Source organism: Cervus canadensis, chromosome 6, assembly GCF_019320065.1.
Source record: "Cervus canadensis isolate Bull #8, Minnesota chromosome 6, ASM1932006v1, whole genome shotgun sequence".
NCBI classification, from domain to species: Eukaryota; Metazoa; Chordata; class Mammalia; order Artiodactyla; family Cervidae; genus Cervus; species Cervus canadensis.
This window is the reverse complement of record NC_057391.1, coordinates 41,477,901-41,498,870: the sequence shown is the minus strand read 5'-3', so window position 1 is coordinate 41,498,870 and position 20,970 is coordinate 41,477,901. Positions and strand designations below refer to the sequence as shown.

The window sequence follows — 20,970 nt, the reverse complement described above, 5'->3', positions numbered from 1 at the left end:
CTTAATACAGGGATGGAATGTAGAGAATATATGTCCTTGGGCTGTGTTTCAGATATCAGACGCATCCGGGAAACTACTGCTGAGGGCAGATTTTGGTTAATTTTGGATCACATTCTCTGCCTGGGACCAGACACAGCAATATTCAGTGTGGCAAATCAAAAAAAGCTCTGTAAGTCACAGATACGCACTAACGGAGTAGGACTGCCTGGGTTTGAATTCTGGTTTCAACCCTTGCTGGCTGTGCTTAGTCAAGTTCCTTAAACCCTCTCACCTTAGTTTCTTTATCTGCACACTGGATATGTTCAGTGGATTCAGGAAACCATGCATTTCCAGTGCTAACTAGAACCTGGTGGTGGTGGTTTAGTCACCAAGTTGTGTCCAACTCTTGTGATCCCATGGTGGGTAGGCTTCCAGGCTCCTCTGTTCATGGGATTTCCCAGGAAAGAACACTGGAGTGAGTTGCCTTTTCCTTCTGCAGGGGTTCTTCCAGATTCAGGGACTGAACCCTCACCTCCAGTATTGCAGGCGGATTCTTTACCGACTGAACCACCAGGGAAGTCCCATAACTGGAACCTGGTACTTTATAAAGATTCAATTAAGGCTTGTTATGATTATTTTTGGCTTTATTAGCATTGTTCTGACTCATGCACTAATTTCTAGAGGAAGTAACAATGGCCAGCTGGTCACATGTGGCAGAAATGAGGTGACTCAATTTGGTAAGAAGTACAGGATGTCTAGGAAAGCAGTGCAGATGAAGCCAAGGACAACAGCCTGTGGAAACATGGCCACAGCCAGTGCCCAGTGGAGAGAGCACACACTGAGATCAGTCCCGGGCAGTCTCTCAGCTCATTAGAAGTTGACCAGCCCTTATTTATTCAGCATTGTGTTAGACAGCCGAGGGAGTCTTAGAGGAAGGCGAAAGCAGGACCTCTGAGGAACTTACAGTCTGGGCACAGAGAGAAGTCTTTGTGAAAGGAGCTGAATGCCAATGTCAGAGGAATCGAATGCTAACTTGGGTGGTTCAGCCTGTACTTGGGGTGGTACTCACAGGAGGGGAGAGAGCAAGACTGGCTTTTCTGCGCTAGTCTCTCTATAGGCGTCTTATGCTCTCAACCAGAATACCTTCAAACAGGTTCAGTGGTGGGACTCTTTGTCTACCCACATAAAAGCTACACCTTAAATTTTTATTTTCCCTGCAACAGTCTAGAATATAATTAATATGTAAAGAAGCAGGGAGTGGGTTATTCAGGAAACAAGTGCAAGAGTTAAGAAAGATTTCTTTACAACACTTTCCCCTTCAAATCAGCAGTGGTTTGCTAAACAGCCCAGAGGGTTGTAACAGGTACTGTGCTAGACCTGGGAGATTTAGAATATGAAGAACTGATTCTGCCTTTGAGGGACGGTTCACACTCTAGCAGCCAGATAGCACTGTCAAGACCTGTCTCTCCTTCTGTGCCCCAGCTTGTGGTAAAAACAGTCTGAAATAGACATGTGAGTGCATAAGAGAAAAAAGAAGACAGAAGATTGCCATTACAGGAAAACTACCTCTAAGGCCCTTTCAACCAGATGAAAGGACAGACATAAAGAAGCCATTTCAGTAGTTTCTGTGAGGAGCTAAGACACTAGTGTGCCCCAGGTGTCATAGCCGCACAGAGGAGAGGTTCTCTGCCCGTGTGATGTGATGTCTGCACAGAACCCTGAAGGGAAGGAGGGACCATCAGGAGATGCAGGGTGCTTCGGGCCAGGGATAGCATGACCAGAAGAATGCTGGAGGCAAGAGACTCATGTTGATATGGAACTAGAAACAGTTGGGTGTTGCTGAAGGTCTGAGTGGGAGGGGGCAGGAGAGGACAGGCAGAGGCCAAGCCACGCGAGCTCTTCTGGCTTAAGACTCATCCTAAAGTTGAGGGAGATCCACCAGAGGATCTTAGACAGGAACATGTGATGGTCAGATTTGTGGTTCAGATATAAGTAGAGAAAAGATTTAGCAAGGTATCTGTTAGGATTAGATACTGCTGCATGAAACACTGGCTTAAGCCAGCAAGGTTTGTTTTCTCACATAAGAAGTGTAAAGATGGGCAGTTCCTCACTGGCTAAGACATTCGCATCCTTGCTGTCTTTTTGTTTTGCCAAGATTTTGTCCTCACATTGTCACATCCTGGTCAGGAAGATAGCCTTCTGAGCTCAAAATAACACATTTGTGTTTAAGGAGGCAGGAACAGGGAGAGATGCAACTCTTCCCTTTGATCATCAATGCAAAAGCCCTCCGGGAGACCACCAGACTTGGAGTGAACTACCAGTGATTAGGTCAGGACTATTCTAGCTGCTACCTCTAGCTGCGACAGAAGCTAGGAAAACAGTGATCTTCTTATGTAGCAGATTTGGGCCAAGGGAGGAGGTTGGGAATAAGTGGTGTGTAGCTGACCTATAATTTCTGCCACAAAAGGTAGTAGGTAGGAGGTAATGAGGACCCAAAACAAGGCAATGATAAGAGAGAGGGATTGTTGCCAATTAACTGAAACTGAAAATTCAGAAATTCTGAGGAGTGGATCTCATTCTCTTAGTGTTTTGCTGAAAGTTTTCCTTTCATTTTAGATTTGAAGAATTCTTTAACAAAAGGAACCATTTGTTACTCACAAATAAACAATTTCAATTTTTTATGGAGGATTATTTGACTTAATTTCAACATACACTCATTAAAAGAAAAGAAATAGAAACAATAGAGAGAAGTAACAATATATATATCACCAAATTATGCCAACTTACGTCTAGACTTGAGCAGCATTGGAAAGTCCTGAATGACAGCTATCTGGAGTTCCAATTGGGAAAGAGTCCCAGGTGGTACATCCACCCCACGGGGGAGACTCCAAATTGCAGTTTTGGGGGCTACTGCTTATAATCCCAAGCCATAAACTGATATCATCATCAGTTTGCACACAAAAATGAAGCTCTGGTTTTAACTTTTACAATGATGTTTATTTCACCTTGTGAATCATTTGACTTTTTAGACCCCAAGGGGGTCTAAATTGATGGAGTTCTCCAATAGGTAGGGGTCCCAAGTGCAAGAAGTATGTCCATATAACAGTCTTTCGGTGGTGGTGGTTTAGTAGCTAAGTTGTGTCTGACTTGTGATCCCATGAGCAGAGGAGCCTGGCAGGCTACAGCCCATGGGATTCTCCAGGCAAGAATACTGGAGTGGGTTGCCATTTCCTTCTCCAGGGGATCTTCCCAACCCAGGAATCAAACCCAGGTCTCCTGCACTGTAGGAAGATTCTTTACCAACTGAGCTACAAGGGAAGCCCAAGACTTTTGGTAGCTTTGTCAAAATCTGTTAATAAGTGTGTATGGTTATCAAAGTCCAAATAATTTCCAGTGAAATGAAATAGCCAATACTCTAAAAACAATAGATAACACATGAAACTGGCATATTAAACTCATATTAGCTATACTGTAATGGTACAGAGTTCCTTGGTTCCAGGTGTCAGCACATTTAGTAATGCCTTCAGGGATAACTACCCAGTGATTGTCAGGAATCCATTCTTTAAATAATTTCTTTCATGCATACACATTAGTAGACATTAAAATTCCTTGGGCCTTATCCTTTTGAGCAAGGTAATAAAATAACTGCATAGAACAAATAGTCCAATCAAATATGTCAGTTAATGATTTAGTTTGGTGTAGATGAAATATTACTGAGTCATTGTTATTGTTGTTCAGTCGCTAAGTTGTGTCCAACTCTGTGATCCCATGGACTGCAGCATGCCAGGCCTCCCTGTCTCTCATTATCTCCTGGAGTTTGTCCAAGTTCATGTGCATTGAGTCGGTGATGCTATCCAACCATCTTTTCCTCTGCTGCCCTCTTCTCCTTTTGCCTTCTGAATCATTAAATAACTGTAAAATTTTTTTTTATCGTAAATCAAGCTATGTTCATGGGGCTCTAGCATCCATTTAGCATTGATAGTTAAGGATTGAGCTATGTATTTACCAGTGTTGTGTAATCTAACAGATAAATTTTGTCCATGGAAAGTCAGAGATAAGAAAGGACAGGCCTTGTTTGCAGGGCAGGTGAAATTATCCTGAGTTCAAGCCCAGCTTATATTTCTCCAGTTGAAGATTCCCCAATGACATTCTTCATATTTTCTTGTTTTCCAAACTTTTAATTTTGTATTGGATTATGGAGAAGACTCTTAACAGTCCCTTGGACGGCAAGGAGATCCAACCAGTCCATCCTAAAGGAGATCAGTCCTGGGTGTTCATTGGACGGACTGATGCTGAAGTTGAAACTCCAATACTTTGGCCACCTCATGCAAAGAGCTGACTCATTTGAAAAGACCCTGATGCTGGGAGAAGGGGACGACAGAGGATGAGATGGCTGGATGGCATCACCGACTCAATGGACATGAGTTTGAGTAATCTCCAGGAGTTGGTGATGGACAGGGAGGCCTGGCATGCTGCGATTCATGGGGTCGCAAAGAGTCAGACACTACTGAGCTACTGAATGGAACTGATAGCCAATTAACAAACAATATTGTGATAGTTTGAGGTGAACAGTGAAGGGACTCAGCCATCCATATACATGTATCCATTCTCCCCCAAACTCCCCTCACATCCAGGCTGCCACAATAACATTGAGCAGAGTTCCATGTGCTATATAGTAGGGCCTTGTTAGTTATCCATTTTAAATATAGCAGTGCGTACACTTCATATTTTCTCTTAATTGTTCCGTATCCTTGAAGTTTGTGGTGTGAATGACAATGCACCTTACAGTCAGGCTCCCAAGAATAGTCTCTTCACGAGAATAACAGTGGGTTAATGGCACATATTTCCATTTTTCCTGTCCAGGGATCATCACTGACACAGTGTTGCCCTTCCCCTGCACAGTGGTATCAGCAGGTTTGGGAGGACCATTAGGCTGCTTCACCCAGACTTTAACTCCAATTGCATGTGTATCATTTTTGGATCCAAACCCTGCATCACCTCTAACCTTTTGTAAGGTAGGAGGTTCTCCTTTTCGTTACTTTGCCAATTACACATGGAAGAACCCACAACTGGGCAGTGCAGTCCTGTGTATTAATAAGTAGATTATTCTTTCCTTTATTTTGTAAAATTACTCATATTTCTACTTGGTAGTCTGAGTCTATAAACCTCACCCCCCCCCCCCACCATGGACAGAAATACCTTTTAACACTAAACTGGAGTGTTCTTTGATTAATCCAGTATCCAGGAGGCATTTTATTCCCAATACCAGTTGAAATAGCACATATCAATCTTTTAGTAAGTGTATGTTTAGATATAGATAGAAATCCAGTCGAGAGGCCCCAGGAGCTCGGAAAGGAGCTGTGATGCTCCTGGGATAATTTCCTGATACACAGTTGTCTCAGGATGGAAGTCTATTTTGTGAATCTGTACGTTTGCCATAGTCATTTTCATCAAAGGAGTTTCTGATACTCCTATAGATGTGTTACTTAAAATATTGAGGGCAGTATTCAAGTTAGTCCTCCAATTTTTATAAGAGCCTCTCCAAGTTTAATTAATTGTTGTTTTAGCAAACCATTCATTCTTTCAGTCAAACCAGCAACTTGAGGACTATAAGAAATATGAAAAATCCATTGTGTACTATGTTCCTGGGCAAACTCTTGGATTAACTTACCCTTAAAATGTGACCCATTGTCACTGTGAATTTAGAGTAAAACTCCATAATATAAATTAATTATTCCAGTGTTTTAATATTATCAGTCTGATTGGCTTTCCCAAAGGGAGTGGCCACTAAATATACAGAATAGCTGTCCACAGCAGAATATATATATTGGCATCCTTTATCTCAAATTAACAGATCAATATAATCAAATTGCCATATTTGCCCAGGCAGCTTGTCATGTGCCAGTTGCCCTTTGACTAGTTGTGGCCAGCTTCTGTGTTTAATATGTTGACAGATCAGCTATGTTAAAATAACAAATATAATGAGAGCCATAGTTAAAAGAAACACCTTAATCCTGAGCCCACCTGTATGTTGCTTTTTCTCCCAGATGGCCATATTTTTGGTGTGCGTGTAGAGTCAAACCTTTTAAGTCTCTAGAGTCTGGATTGACTTCTAATGCTTGAATTATGGTTTGTTCATCTGTAATAGAGTTATACCATCGTTCTGTAGAATTTGGAATACTATTAGCATCTACATGAAAGACTGAAACATTAGTAGTTTGAGCAATTTCCAAAATATCTGACCATAATTCCTTTCCCCATAGCACTTTGGAGTGAATTTGCCAGTTATTCTTTACCCATAGGGGAAGCCAAGTGGCCATCCATTGGCTACTGACCATGACATTTAGTTAAATTCTCTTGCTTTAATACCTGATAAGTGAAAGTGTTAGTTGTTCAGTCGTGTCCAACTCTTTGCGCACCCATGGACTGTAGTCTACCAGGTTCTTCTGTCCTGGAATTCTCTGGGCAAGAATACTGGAGTGGATTGCCATTTCCTTCTCCAGGGGATCGTCCCAACCCAGGGATTGAACCTGGGGCTCCTGTGTTGCAGGCAGATCTTTACCATCTGAGCCACCGTGAGCGCTCTAATATCTGATAAATAGCATATAACTCTGCAGATTAGCTACTTTTACCTTCCTCAGTGGGGCTTCCCAAGTGCCTCAGTGGTAAAGAATCCATCTACCAAGCAGGAGGCACAGGTTCGATCCCTGGGTCAGCAAGATCCCTTGGAGAAGGGCACGGCCACCCACTCCAGTATTTCTGCCTGCAAAATCCCACAGACAGAGGAGCCTGGTGGGCTCCTTGGGGTTGCAAAAGAGTTGGACCCGACTTAGCAACTAAACAACAACAACAATTGCAGTTTTAGTGGCATAAAATGCCTGTTGTTGCTCATCAGGCCATTGAAATTCATACTTTTTTCTAGTTACTTTGTAAAGTAGACTTAATATCTGGCCCAAATGTGGAATATGCTGTCACCAGAAACCAAATAGCCTTCTAAATTTCTGAGCCTCCCTTTTTTGTCTGGGGACTTTTAAATTTCATTATCTTTTGTTTGTGTGCATGCTAAGTCCCTTCAGTCATGTCTGACTCTTTGTGACCCCATGAACTGTAGCCTGCCAGGTTCCTCTGAGTATGGGATTCTCCAGGCAAGAATAGTGGAGTGGGTTTGCCATTCCCTACTCCAGTGGATCTTCCTGACCTAGGGATTGAACCCGGATCTCTTACATCTTCTGCATTGGCAAGCAAGTTCTTTACCACTGGCACCACTTGCCTTAGGTAAAATCTCTCTATGTTCCTTGTTGTTGTTCAGGTGGTAAGTCATGTCTGACTCTTGTGACCCCATGGACTGCAGCACTCCAGGCTCCTCTGCCCTCCACTATCTCCCGGAATTTGCTCATATCCATTTAGTTGATGATGCTATCTAACCATCTCATCCTCTGCTGTCCCTTCTCCTTTGGCCTTCAGTCTTTCTCAGCATCAGGGTCTTTTCCAGTGAGTCTTTTCCAGCTCTTTGCATTACATGGCCAGAGTATGGCTTCAACATCTTTCCAATGAATATTCAGGGTTGATTTTCTTTAGAATTGACTGGTTTGATCTCCTTGCTGTCCAAGGGACTCTCAAGATTCTGTTCCAGCCCCACAGTTTGAAAGCATCAGTTCTTTGGAGCTCAGCCTTCTTTATGGTCCAACTGTCATATCCACACATGACTACTGGAAAAACCATAGCTTTGAATATGTGGCAAAATGATATCTCTGCTTTTATACACTGTCTAGGTTTTTCATAGCTTTTCTTCCAAGGAGCAAGCGTCTTATAATTTCGTGGCTGCAGTCACTGTCTGCAGTAATTTTGGGGCCTAATAAAATAAAATCTGTCCCTGTTTCCACTTTTTCCCCATCGATTTGCCATGAAGTGAAGGGATCAGATGCCATGATCTTAGTTTTTTGAATGTTGAATTTTAAGCCAGCCTTTTCACTCTCTGCTTTTACCCTCATCAAGAGGCTCTTTAACTCCTCTTCACTTTCTGCTGTTAGAGTGGTATCATCTGCATATCTGAGGTTATTGATGTTTCTCCCAGAAATCTTGATTCCAGCTTGTCATTCATCCAGCTTGGCATTTCACATGATGTAAGTTAAACAAGCAGGATAACTTGCATATAAGTTAAACAATCAGGGTGACAATATACAGCCTTGACATACTACTTTCCCAGTCTGTTGTTGCATGTCTGGCTCTAACTGATGCTTCTTGACCTGCATACAGATTTCTCAGGAGGCAAGTTAGGTGCTCTCTTTAAGAATATTCCACATTTTGTTGTGATCCACACAGTCAAAGGATTTAGTGTAGTCAGTGAAGCAGAAGTAGATATTTTTCTGGAATTCTCTTGCTTTTTCTATGATCCAACAGATGTTGGCAATTTGATCTCTGGTTCCTCTGCCTTTTCTAAATCCAGCTTGTATATCTGGAAGTTCTTGATTCACGTACTGTTGAAGCCCAGCTTGAAGGATTTTGAAGATTACCTTGCTAGCATGTGAAATGAGCACAACTGTGTGGTAGTTTGAACAGTCTTTGGCATTGCCTTTCTTTGGAATTGGAATGAAACCTGATCTTTTCCAGTCCTGTGGCTGTTGCTGAGTTTTCCAGATTTGCTGGCATATTGAGTTCAGCACTTTAACAGCAACATTTTTTAGGATTTGAAATAGCTCAGCTGGAATTCCATCACCTCCACTAACTTTGTAGTAATGCTTCTGAAGGCCCACTTGACTTCGAATTCCAGGATGTCTGCCTCTAGGTGAGGGACCACATCTCTTTATGTTCTTTAACCCATTGTATTCCCAAAACTTTTACAGTCTGGCTAGGTCCCTGAATTTTGGAGGGATTAATCTCCCATCCTTTGTGTCTTTAAAATACTAACACATTGGTTTAGAGTTTTAACACTGTTTCCTCGGTTGGTCCTTGTATCATAATATCATCAATATAATAAGATATTTTTACATCACCAAACATTTACATGTGATCTAAATGTTCAGCGCCAAGTCATTGACAAATAGCAGGACTGGGCACATAACCCTGTGCCAAGTGGGTGAACGTATATTGTCACCCCTGCCATGTAAAAGTAAATTGATTCCATGATTGTTCTTCTGTGAGTATAGTAAAGAAAGCACTGGCCTGATCAGTTACTGCATACCATTGTCCTGAATGGCTGTGTATTCATTCTATTAAAGTTATAGTATCAGAAACTGCAGCAGACAGTTTAAAGTCATACCTGCCACCTTGTTTAGTTCCTAATAATCTACAGCCTTTCTCCAAGAGTCATCTTCAACCCCCCCCGCCCCGCCCCCACTGGCCATACAAGGTCATTCCGTTCAGTAGATGTAGTAATTAATACTCCAGCCTCTAATAGGTCTTGTATAATCAGTCTGTCCCTCAGGAATTTGATATTGTTTTAGCTGAATTAATTTGGTAGCAGCCAGAAATTTTAGGGGGGCATGATTAACTTTCTCACAATTACAGGAGATGCCAGTTGTAAACTGTACTCCAAATTGATATCTTCCTGCTTCTAGATTTAAAGTCATGCCTGCCACGATGTCAAATCCAATTATATATTCTGGAATAGGAACAGTCATTACTGAATAAGTTCTTCGAGGTAATTGCTCTATTTTTAAATCAATTTTGGTTTGTACAGCTTTTGTCTGTTTACCTCCAAGGCCTGTCATTATTATTTTTTTGTCTTTTAAAATTCTTGAGATTCCCATAGATTAAAGAGGCTTCCACCTTGGTATCAAATAATGCCCTAAAAGTAATTGGTGAGTCATTTTTCAAAAAAATTATTACTTTAAAATGAGGCCGCCTATCTTTCCTAGCCAAAGAATTTATGGAGCTTGTCCCACAAGTCATTGTTTGTTTTTAATTTTCCCCATATCTGTCCAAGGATAAATGGGGTTGGGGAACAAATCTGATTACTTAGACTCATCTTTACCATTATTGTCATTAAATGGATTATTTCCTCTTGGTCCCCCTTTTCCTTCCTCTTGTTCCTTACCCTTAACAGTTTTCTGGGAAGCCTTTCTTATATCTAATCCATTCTTACAGTGCATTTCCCATAATTCTTTAGTAGTTACTCCCTCAATTTTCTCTCTAGGAACTCTCTCTTTAATGTGAGCCATAAATGTGTCTTTTCTAGATACTCTGTTATTGCTTTTTTTTTCTCTCTCCTCCTATTTTTCGAAATTCCATTCTCCTAAGTCACTCAGTTGCTGGACTTTATCAATTAATTAATGGGTGTGCCCATCTTATTTAAAATAGGGTTAAAATGGCATAATTGTAGCTTGGAGGGGCCATTTTAAAGATCTTCTTTCTCATTTGTACTGTTAAAGGCATTTGTGACATCTCATTCGTGTGCTCTGCAAAGATGGCACTTTTCATAGCCTTTTTCTTCAGTCTCTGAACACAGTCCTTTAATGCATACCAAGGGCGATCACTCCCAGGCCAGGTGGATTTTAAAGGATATTTCTTAACGCATCCTTCAACCACCACTTCTAGTAGAATTGAGTCTCCAGGACTTTGACTTTTATTAATAAAAACTTGTTGCACAAACGAATCATTGCTGATAGTGCCAGATTTATTTGTGTCATCCCCATCTATGAGGGTTCCAGCTGCCCCAGTGTCGTATACACACACTATCCGAGAAATAAGGGGCTCTTCAGCCCTCTAAGTAAATCAGCTTAGAATGTCGTTAATTTCATACTGGGTGTTATCCTCAAGGGTATCCTTCTTTATGACATTCCCTTGCGCATCAGTTTCCATTTTCCACACTATGCCAACTCAGCATAAAAATTAGGGGGTTTGATTCCTTCTTGGCTTGCATAGAGCTAGGTTGTGCTCTCGAGCTTGAATCATCCTCTGCCTCTGGATTTGAACTACCATCCCAGATATCCATACCCCAATCGTCAGGGTCTCAGTCTACCCCGATTTAGCTATCGCCGGATGAACTACCTTCTTGTTAACCTTACTGTGCTGTTTTTGATATTTAGCTTGTGCAACCTTTACAGCGGCTTTTTCCGCTATCGACTGGCAAGTGGAGACTTAGTCACCTAAAATATAATTTTGACATTGTAACATGGACAATCATCCTTGCAAATCACATAATTATTTCTCTAGTTCTGACTTCTCTTCAACCAATTTTAATTTGGCTTCATGTACCTGGCGATATGCAGAGAGGAGGATCCAGCCTCTCAGACCCAACATGGTGCATTTTTGTCCTTTCTCAATTGGCACGAGCTGCAAACATTCAATAATTTCAAAAGGTTCAGCCCACTTTAATTTGGGGTCCCAATTCTCACACAATCCAGTGGATGTGCCCCCTACAGCAACTAACAAGCAGTAAGGCAGATCTTCCCATCTAGGAATAAAAACCTCATTAATCTTAACGTCTTTTTTCTTAACAAGTTGTGTTTTGTTTTACAAATCCATCTCATAGCACCAATTTATGTTTTGCCAAGAGTATTACTTTAATTTCAGATTTGAAGGATTCATTAACAAAAGAAACCACTCATTACTCACAAATGAATAATTTCAATTTTTTATAGATTTTTTGACTTAATTTCAATATACAATGAACAAAAGAGAAGAAATAGAAACAATAGAGAGAAGTAGCAGTGTATACATCATCAAAGTGGGCCAACCTACATCCAGACTTAAACAGTACTAGGAAGTCCCTAAGTAACAGCAATCTGGAGTCCCAGTTGGGAACAGTCTCAGATGGTGCATCCACCCCAGGGAAGAGATTTCAAATTGCTGTTTGGGGGGGGTCCTACCATCATCAGTTTGCATGCAAAAATACAGCTCCGGTTTTTCTTTTTTTTGAAAAATATTTTATATATTTTTAGAACTTTTTCTTTTATATTGGGGTGTAGCTAATTAACAATGTTGTGATAGTTTCAGGTGAACAGAAAAGGAACTCAGCCATACAAATACATGTATCCATTCTCCCACAAACTCCCCTCCCATCCAGGCTGCCACATAACATTGAGCAGAGTTCCATGTGCCATACAGTAGGTCCTTGTTGGTTATCCATTTTAAATACAGCAGTGTGTATATTGTCCATCCCAAACTCCCTAATGAGTGCTTCCCCCATCATTCCCCCTGGCAACCATAAATTCATTCTTTAAGTCTGTGAGTCTATTTCTGTTTTATAAGTTCATTTGTATCATTTCTTTTTAGATTCTACATATAAAAGATGTCATACAATATTTCTCCTCTGACTCACTTGACTCAGTATGACAATCTTTAGGTCCATCCATATTGCTGCTAATGGCATTAATTCATTCTTTTTAATGGGTGAGTAATATTCCATTGTATATATGTACGACATCTTCTTTATCCTTTCCTCTGTTAATGGACATTTAGGTTGATTCCATGTCTTGGCTACTATAAACAGTGCTGCAAAGGTGCATGTATGCTTTTGGACCATATTTTTCTCTGGATATATGCCCAGGAGTGGGATTGCAGGGTCACATGGTAGCTCTATTTTTAGTTTTTTAAGGAACCTCCATATTGTTCTCCTAGTGGCTGTACCAATTTACATTCCCACACCCTCTCCAGCCTTTATTGTTTGTGGATTTTTGGGTAATAACCATTCTGGCTAGTGTGAGGTGATACCTCACTGTAGTTTTGATTTGCATTTCTCTAATTATTAGCAGTGTTGAACATCTTTTCATGTACCTCTTGGCCATCTATATGTCTTCTTTGGAGAAATGTCTGTTTAGGTCTTCTGCCCAGTTGTTAATTGGGTTGTTTGTTTTGATGCTTTTAAGTGTCATTTCTGGTATTTCCTTTAAATTTTACAATGCTGTGTGTTTTACTTTGTGAGTCATATGACTTCTTCAGTTTGCGGGGCTGGCCAGGCTCTTAGGGGCTTAAGAGATTCCAAGACCCACTCCTTTTCTTATCTGAGTGCTGCCTCACTTGCTGTGCTTACAGGCAGAAACAGAATCTGGGAAGTGTCTAGGATGGTCAGAAGCAGGTCAGAGGCCTGCTATCCTGCTTCTGAAGCCTGAACAGGACTTCCTCCATTTTAATTTCCCTAACACTTAAATGTGGATTTGTGGTGTCATCCCAAGGAAATTCAGCAGGGAGTTGAATATAAATGCAAAACTCAAGCAAAAATTTAGGGCTTGGTGTATTTGGAGGTCATTTGAAAGTAGAGCGTCCCACCTACATTGTAATAACCTTCAAATATAATCCAAGCGATAGGAATGTCTCAGAGGTGAATGGTTTTTCTTAGGCCTATGCATGATTTCAGTCCATCCTGAGTCTGTGGAGACATGCTAATTTGTACAGCTCTATTTTCACTACATGCTAGAACACCCAGCCTGGAATTTAATAGAGATTCAAGTTATGCAAAGAATCACTGTGTGCAACAAGAACCAGAACATTTTCTGCCAAGGCCATCTCCAGTATAAACATGTACACACACAAGTCCATTCTATATATAGAACTTGGCCTTGAATACCAAAATCTATTTGCCACACTGTGGAGCAAATGTGTTTTCATTCTCTTGATTAAAATAATAGAAAGTATCATCATTCTTACAGTCTTGGTATTTATAACAAAAATATAACCACTATATATATATTTGTGTGTGTGTGTAACTTTGGAGACTTGCCAAGGTCTATTGACAAGGTATCTGGTACCATCCTTGGCTTGGGAGAAAAACTCCTACAGTTGAGAATCTTCTCTCTCAAGCAATTACTTGAAGATCCAATCCAAGAGGACTAAAAGTGTCTAGAGAAGTCCTCTATAACTTCTGGCCAGAAAGGGGCCTCAGTCTCTTTAGCTAGTCTGGCAGGTCATGGAAATTCTACTCTGGAGCTGAGTATACAAGAGAAATATTTCTTCAGTATTTACTTTGACCATTGAAATAGCCATGACAGATTTTTTTTTTCCTTTCCCTCCAGGCCCAAAGTGACATTTTAAAGAAGAAACCACTCTTTGGGTGCCATAGAGTCTTTTAAAAATAATATAAGAATAAGAGTTCAAAGGAATATCTGCTCATGCACAGCTGTCCAAAGCTTCATATTTCAAAAATAATTTGGCCACTTTAATGCAAACAGGAGTCAGGACTGCTTATTTCAGCCTCTTGCCTTGGAATCTACTTCTTTTGTATTCGGATAACACCAGATTCACACCTAGCGACAGTCTCTCAGTTCAAAGGCATTTTTTTGCCTGTTTTTCTAGTAAATGCATGTTACCTTGTAGCATTGGTCCTTTCCCACCCCCCCCATATTCCTGCTTTGTTTTTGCAACTGATTATGAGATTTGTAAGGTGAAGAGTCACATCTTGCACTCCATTATTTCTTGCAGAGCTGGGTTTGTCATGGTAAACTCCCAGGAAATAGTTGTAGAGCGGATGAATGAATGAAAGAATGACAAAAACTGGAGAGCCATGGTAGGTAAGTCACTAGATAGCCAGATGAAGATAATTACAAAACTCAGGTCAGATTAACAAGAAAGGTGTTGTAGGGACAAGCATGTTTCATTTGAGCCACAGACATGGATCCTAGCCCTAGGTTGCCTTGCTTGGCTTCACTTATTCAACAAATACTTCTTTAAACATCTGCCAACAGGCCAGGGAGGCACTGTAGCAGGCCCTGAATGAGACCAAGTCCCCGTTCGCCTAGTGTGGTAGTGGTGGGGAGTGGGACATGCAGAGATTAGGGATGACAGAAGATATGATAATGACAAACACTGGGCATATGGGGCAGAGAAGGGTCTTCTGTGTTAGGCTTGTTTCCAAGAAGGCTTCCTGAAGAGAAGGGTTTTGATTTAAGTCTTGAATAATGAGTAAGTTTTGGCTAGATGAGATGAATTGGGAAATGTATGTATGGATGTTCCTAACCATAATACAGGTTGCATTTGAGAACTAAAGTCTCAGCTGAAAGGATAACCATGGCCAGAGCTGAAGTTAGAGAGGTAGGCCTGAGCAGCCTTGCAGAGGGCCTCGTGGCAATGTGATTTAGTACTCAAGAGCAGAGGTTTAGAAATCAGACAAAACTGAGTTCAAATCACAGTTCTTGTACTTACTAGCTATGTAGCAGTAACTGTGTGTGTGTGTTTTTAACCCAGAAATCAAGTCTTGATTTCTTTAGCATGGTGTCTAGCTCTGTGGCTTAACTATCGCTGCATAACAAATTTATCCCAAACCATAACAACTTTAAAATAACATGATTTTATTAAATTCTCATAGTATCTGTGGGTCCCGAATGTGAATCTTGTTTAGTGAGGATTCTCTGCTTCAGGGTCTCTTACAAGACTGTAGTCCAAGTGTCAGCCAGAATTAATGTGCTGTCTCAAGACATTGATGCCTTTGAACGGTGGTGCTGGAGAAGACTCCTGCGAGTCCTTTGGACAGTGAGGAGATCAAACCAGTCAATCCTAAAGAAATCAACCCTGAATACTCATAGGAAGGACTGATGCTGAAGCTGAAGCTCCAGTATTCTAGTCACCTGATGCGAACAGGTGGCTGTTCCACCTGTTCCAATGAACTTTTCCTCATTGGAAAAGTTCCTGATGCTGGAAAAGATTAAGGGCAGAAGGAGAAGAGGGTGGCAACGAATGAATCACTGGATGGCATCACCAATGCAGTGGACATGAACTTGGGCAAACTCCAGGAGATGGCGAGGGGCAGGGAGGCCTGGCGTGTGGCAGTCCATGGGGTCGCAGAGTCAGACACGACTGGGCAACTGAACAACAACTCAAGACATAACTGGGGAAGGATCTCCTTCCAGGCTCACTTACATGGTTGTTGGCAGAATTCAGTGCTTTGTTGGATGTTGGCCAGGGGTGGCCCCCAGTGCCTTGCCATGCTGGCCTTCCCAGCATAATTGCTTGCTTCATCAAAACCAGGGAGAGAGAGTCTGCCAGCAAGACAGATTTAGCCTAATATTTGAAATGATTTCTCAACTCTGTTGCCACATTCTTTGGTTTAGAAGTCACTAGGGGGTTCCTTGGTGGCTCAGTGGTAAAGAATCCACCTTCAATGTATGAGACATGGGTTCAATACCTGATTTGGGAAGATCCCACACACCACGAGCAACTAAGCCTGTGGGCCACAACAATTGAGCCTGTGCTCTGGAGTCTAGGAGTTGCAACTACTGAAGCCCATGTGCCCTAGAGTCCGTGTCCCACAATAAGAGAAGCCACCACAATGAGAAGCTCACCCACCACAACAAAGAGTAACCCCTGTTCACTGCAACTAGAGAAAAGCCCATGCAGCAATAAAGACCCAGTGCAACCAAAAAAAAGCAAAATAAATAAATAAAATTATATTAAAAAACAAAAAAGAAGTCACTAGGCCAGCCTACACTCCAGGGGAAGAGATTATATAAGGGAGTAAACACTAGGAAATGGGGGTCATTGAGGGCCATCTTAGGGTCTGCCTGACTCACTAACTTATGGCTTATTACCACTTCATAAATGTTAACTATTATTATTCTCAGTTGAGAGGTTTGCAAGAGCCTCAAAAATCAGTGAAGGATTTCACATCACAGAATAACTTTAGGTGACCTTGGGCAAGTCAAGTCACCTAATGTCTTTGAGCTATTTCCTCCTTAGTACAATGAAAATAATCTGTCTCCAAAAGAAAGGAGAACATAATATATGCAAACACAAATACATTTTCGTAACATCAAATATACTGTCTTCACAGTTTGAGGAAGCAAACTACTTTAGGCCAGTTTTCCGTTTTGTGTTGATTCTGTGAGTCTCACAGTCTGATCTTTTTAAAGTTTTCAGGGCTTGGCTCTGTGGGCTGGTAAGGATTTGTATAACGGGAGTAAGACCCACAGAAAGAAATCTGTTTTTTGAGCATTCCTAAAGGCATTTCCAAGGGTTTGCTTTTCCCTTCTTTTAAAATACCTTTGCTTCCAAAGACCCCAGGGAGATTCCAAGAGAGAAAACAGACTTTCTCGGAAATCTCAAGCTCTTGATAATAAAATTGGTAGTAAAATCTCTTCCAGCTACTGAAGCTTCGCTGAGGGTACATTTATGGTAGATGGGGTTCCCCCACACTCTCAGGGCATCTGGTTTGGCGGTTGTGAGGTTTCCAGTTCCGCGGAGAGCTCGGGTTACCACCTCTGCGGCGGCGGTCAAGAGCAGCATCGATGCCCGACCCAGGGTCTCTCCACCGTGGCGCCTAGCCCGTTTCTGCTTGGTGTCCAAACCGGATGACTTATTCCACGCCCCAAACAGAGCCGATCGCACACTGTCGCGTTTCATGCCCTTCTCGGGTGCGGTTTTCCCCGGGGAAGGTAAACAACGCTCTTGACTCGGACTGGCAGGCATTTCGGCCCGGTGGCCCAGTCCTTCCGGGCGGTCCCGTCCTCCTGGGAGGCAACCTTAGGGAGGGGGATGGAATTTAGGAGTCAGTCCCCAGGCTTCTCACAAAGCCGCGGTTCTCCGCAGCGAGTCTCTGGGTGAAGTGAAGCGGCCGCGGGGGAAGCTGTGGCTGCGACAATGCCTTTTGCTTCCCGGTTCGAGAGCCTGACGTCCAGGGCGATGGGCGCCCGGGACCCCAGGGCAGGGCGCAAATCGTAACCCCCACCACCCTCGCCCTGCCAGGCTGGCGGGGCACGTCGCGCCAGCCAGCAGCTGAACACGCCGCCTCGAGGTTCTCCTTGGCGCCGAGGTCATCTCCTGCAGCGCCGCCGCCTTCGAACCGTGCGGGCCATTTGGTCCACGGGGCGGAACTCGCCAGGATCTCCGGGTAGCCCCGTTAGGAGGGTGGAGATGAACTCCCCGCCCCGCGAGCTCTCGGGGAGCGGAGGCGGAGGAGAAGTAATTCCGATCACCCCTGGCGGGGGCTTTCACCTCTCCAGCCCCCGCCGCTCCGGTGACCGCTGCCTTGGAGAACTTAACGAGAACCAGATGTGGTGGCCGCTGTCGAACTTTCTCAGAGCAGGCGATTGGGTCCGGGCCCAAGGCCGCGGCCAATCAGCGCTTTGGGAGGGCCCAGAGTCCCGCCCCGCCCGGGCACCCGCGGGGATCCAGGTCTGAGGCCCGCTCGGCGCCGCTAGTGGGCTGGCTGGCCGGGCGGGACGAGGTCTGTCGCGGGGCAGCCCAGGGCCGAGCAAGCATGCGGGGGGACCCGGCGGCCGGGCGGCCGGCGCTGCCGCCGCCGTTGCTGCTAATGCTGCTGCTGCTGTCGCGGGCCGCGGCGCTGCACCCAAGCGAGCTCTTCCCCTATGGGCAGTCGCGAGGGGACCAGCTCCTGCAGGAAGGCGACGACGAAAGCTCAGCCGCAGTGAAGCTGACGCTTTCCTTGCGCTTCTACGATGCTCAATTCAGCGACCTCTACGTAAGTTTAGCTTCTTCATGGTGTGGGACTTGGCAGATTTCTAGCAGCTTCTGAACAGGGGTCATTGGTAGTGTGAATCTCACCGGACCCCTGCCTTCCGAGGGGAGGAAATAGTCCGCGTGGTCGGCTGTCCCCGAGCACCCTTGGGGTGGGACCTGGCTTTTTGCCTTTGCCAAGAGCACTGCATTCCCCTGCTACAAGGGGACAGTAAGAATTGTTCGCAGCTGCATAAGCATCCCAGGCAGAAAAGAAGGTGGGATTCCTAAGGCGGCCAATGGGGTCTAAAGTTAAGTTCAGCGAGGGGGCAGTGCAAGTTTGCAGAACTGGGTGTTCCTTCCTCAAACCCAGAGCTTTTCCCACAGGGTTGTGCTGGAAGTGAAAAGATATGTGAAGGAGTTTAGGGCTCCTGGACCTATTGCACTGCACGTGTGGGATAGGGTGGCGGGGTGGAGTCGGGGCGGGGGGCGACGCCGGCTGAAGTTGCACTGGTCGCTATGAACCAGGAGTCAGGCTTCCAGGATGGGGAAGTGGGGAGCTTCATGCCCCGAGGGCTCCCTTCCCTTCTTGCGGTGCCACAGGGTAGGCTTGCGCGTCCTTGGGCTTCCTACGGTCATCTTTTTGTCCCCCTCATTCCCCAGGTGGGCACCAACGGCATCATCTCCACCCAGGACTTCCCCAGGGAGACCCAGTATGTGGACGACGATTTCCCCACAGACTTCCCGGCCATCGCCCCCTTCCTGGCCGACATCGATACCAGTGGCGGCAGGGGCCGGGTCCTGTTCCGCCAGGACACCTCTCCGGCGGTGCTGGGCCTGGCCGCCAGCTACGTGCGCGCAGGCTTCCCGCTCTCCGGCGCGCACTTCACTCCCACCCACGCCTTTCTGGCCACCTGGGAGCAGGTGGGCGCCTACGAAGAAGCCAAGCGTGGGGCCCCGCCCTCGGGAGAGGTAAGCGACCAGGGATGCTTGGTCTCTGTGCTTACTGAAAGATGGGCTTGAATTCTGGGCTGGAACCCAGGCTTGAAGTTTCTCTTGAGTCTGCTCTCCCGAAGAACCTGATGTACGGTTTGGTGGCACCAGGGCTGAAAGTGGCTTGGTTTTCTCCAGGCTTTCTCTGAGGGTCTGAGAGGTGGTCACTCTTGTAAGGAGAACTGCTTAGGAGATGTGAGTGCCCCAGTGCGGATGCAGGAGGGAGTTTATGGTTTGATTGTTTATTTTTAGAATCACCTCATATATACAAGAATTGTTTCTAATTATATGTTCATTGAAGGAAAAACATCAGAAGATGGCAGGCAGTTTTGAAAAGAACAACCACTCATTTTCCTGCCACTTAAGATAACCACTGTTAAACGGTTTTGTGTGCACCTGCCAGAGCTTTTTCCTATCCATGTCTGTATGTGTCTCTGTCTATTAATGATGGATTCACACTCCACATACTGTTTTGTAACTTTTTTTAGTAAGTTGTGAATATATTTCACTGTCAATAAATATATTTCTACAACATCATCGTTAATGTTTGTATATTCCATCCAGTGGATTTCTCACTGTGCCCAGTGGTCAGCAATGTTATTTCCAATTTTTAATCATTGTAAGCTTGTGAAGCACTTTTTCTTTTTTAGGCTAAATCTTTACACCATGTCACCACTTGACTTTCCAGGAAGTGGGATTGGTGGGCCAGAGTGATGCATTTTATATAAAGTTTTTGATAATTTTTGCCAAACTGTCACTCAGGTACCAGTTCACATGCTCCCTACTTTACAGGAGACTGCCCTTGGTCCATTGTATAGTCTCTACCTGAGATATTGAGCACCTTCTTTGTGCAGGGTATTGGGCTAGGTGGGGGGTTGGAGAAAGATAAAGAAGGTAAGTATGTTGCATGCGTTCATTCACTGAAGTACTCCAAATGGATGATCAGATGGGTCAGAGTGGTATGGCAAAGGGTAGTTGCCTCATTCCTGGGGTAGGTAAGGGCTTCCTCCATGAAATTCAACCTGAATCTAAAATGTCATACTCCAAGGGCTGAAACTCTTTCACCTTATCTCTATTTTAACTCATCAATGTGATTTTTAGCTATATAGAGGCGGTACATATCCTCCTTCAGGTTCAGGGAGGTTAAGTAGCTTGCACACTCTCCCTGCATGATTCAAGATGGTGGCCATCCTTATTCTGTGTTCCCTGAGTGAGAGGAGTATCTACTAAAGACTCTAGTAAGCAAAGAGGATCTAGAGATTTAAAAAATCATTTGAATTGATTTTTGCCAATTTTTGGGAAACATCTAGTTTATTGAATAACTTTTTAATGCATAGATTTGACATTTCAGTTATTCAATTCAACAGAGTATATTTAATTCAAACACATATATCGAGCACCTTCTTTGTGCAGGGCATTGGGCTAGGTGGAGGGTTGGATAAAGATAAATAAGGTAAGTATGTTGATTCATTCATTTTTGTCCATAAGTTTAAAAAACATATTTAAAGTTTAACATACCTATAATACAAAGTTTAGAAAATAAACACTGTTTATAATTATACTAATCAGAGGTCACCACTGCTATTTTGTTTTCTTCCAATCTTCTTTTCTAAACATATATATGTGATATATTAATATATGTATGTATAAGTACTTTATATTTAAACATAGTTG

The 20,970-nt window shown here is 43.5% G+C and overlaps 2 protein-coding genes across 2 annotated transcripts in view; one reads left to right on the top strand and one right to left on the bottom strand.

The window, feature by feature from the left end:
- LOC122444287 (complex I assembly factor TMEM126B, mitochondrial-like) overlaps positions 1–17,133 on the bottom strand; it is a 61,897-nt gene extending 44,764 nt beyond the window's left edge. Inside the window, exon 1 of the mRNA XM_043473015.1 lies at positions 16,937–17,133. Coding sequence (XP_043328950.1) covers positions 16,937–17,133 — 197 coding nt within the window. The remainder of the gene's footprint in view (positions 1–16,936) is intronic.
- An 868-nt stretch (positions 17,134–18,001) lies between these two features.
- NID2 (nidogen 2) overlaps positions 18,002–20,970 on the top strand; it is a 79,749-nt gene continuing 76,780 nt past the window's right edge. The window contains exons 1-2 of the mRNA XM_043471677.1: positions 18,002–18,328; positions 18,967–19,275. Coding sequence (XP_043327612.1) covers positions 18,107–18,328; positions 18,967–19,275 — 531 coding nt within the window. The 5' untranslated portion in view covers positions 18,002–18,106. The remainder of the gene's footprint in view (positions 18,329–18,966; positions 19,276–20,970) is intronic.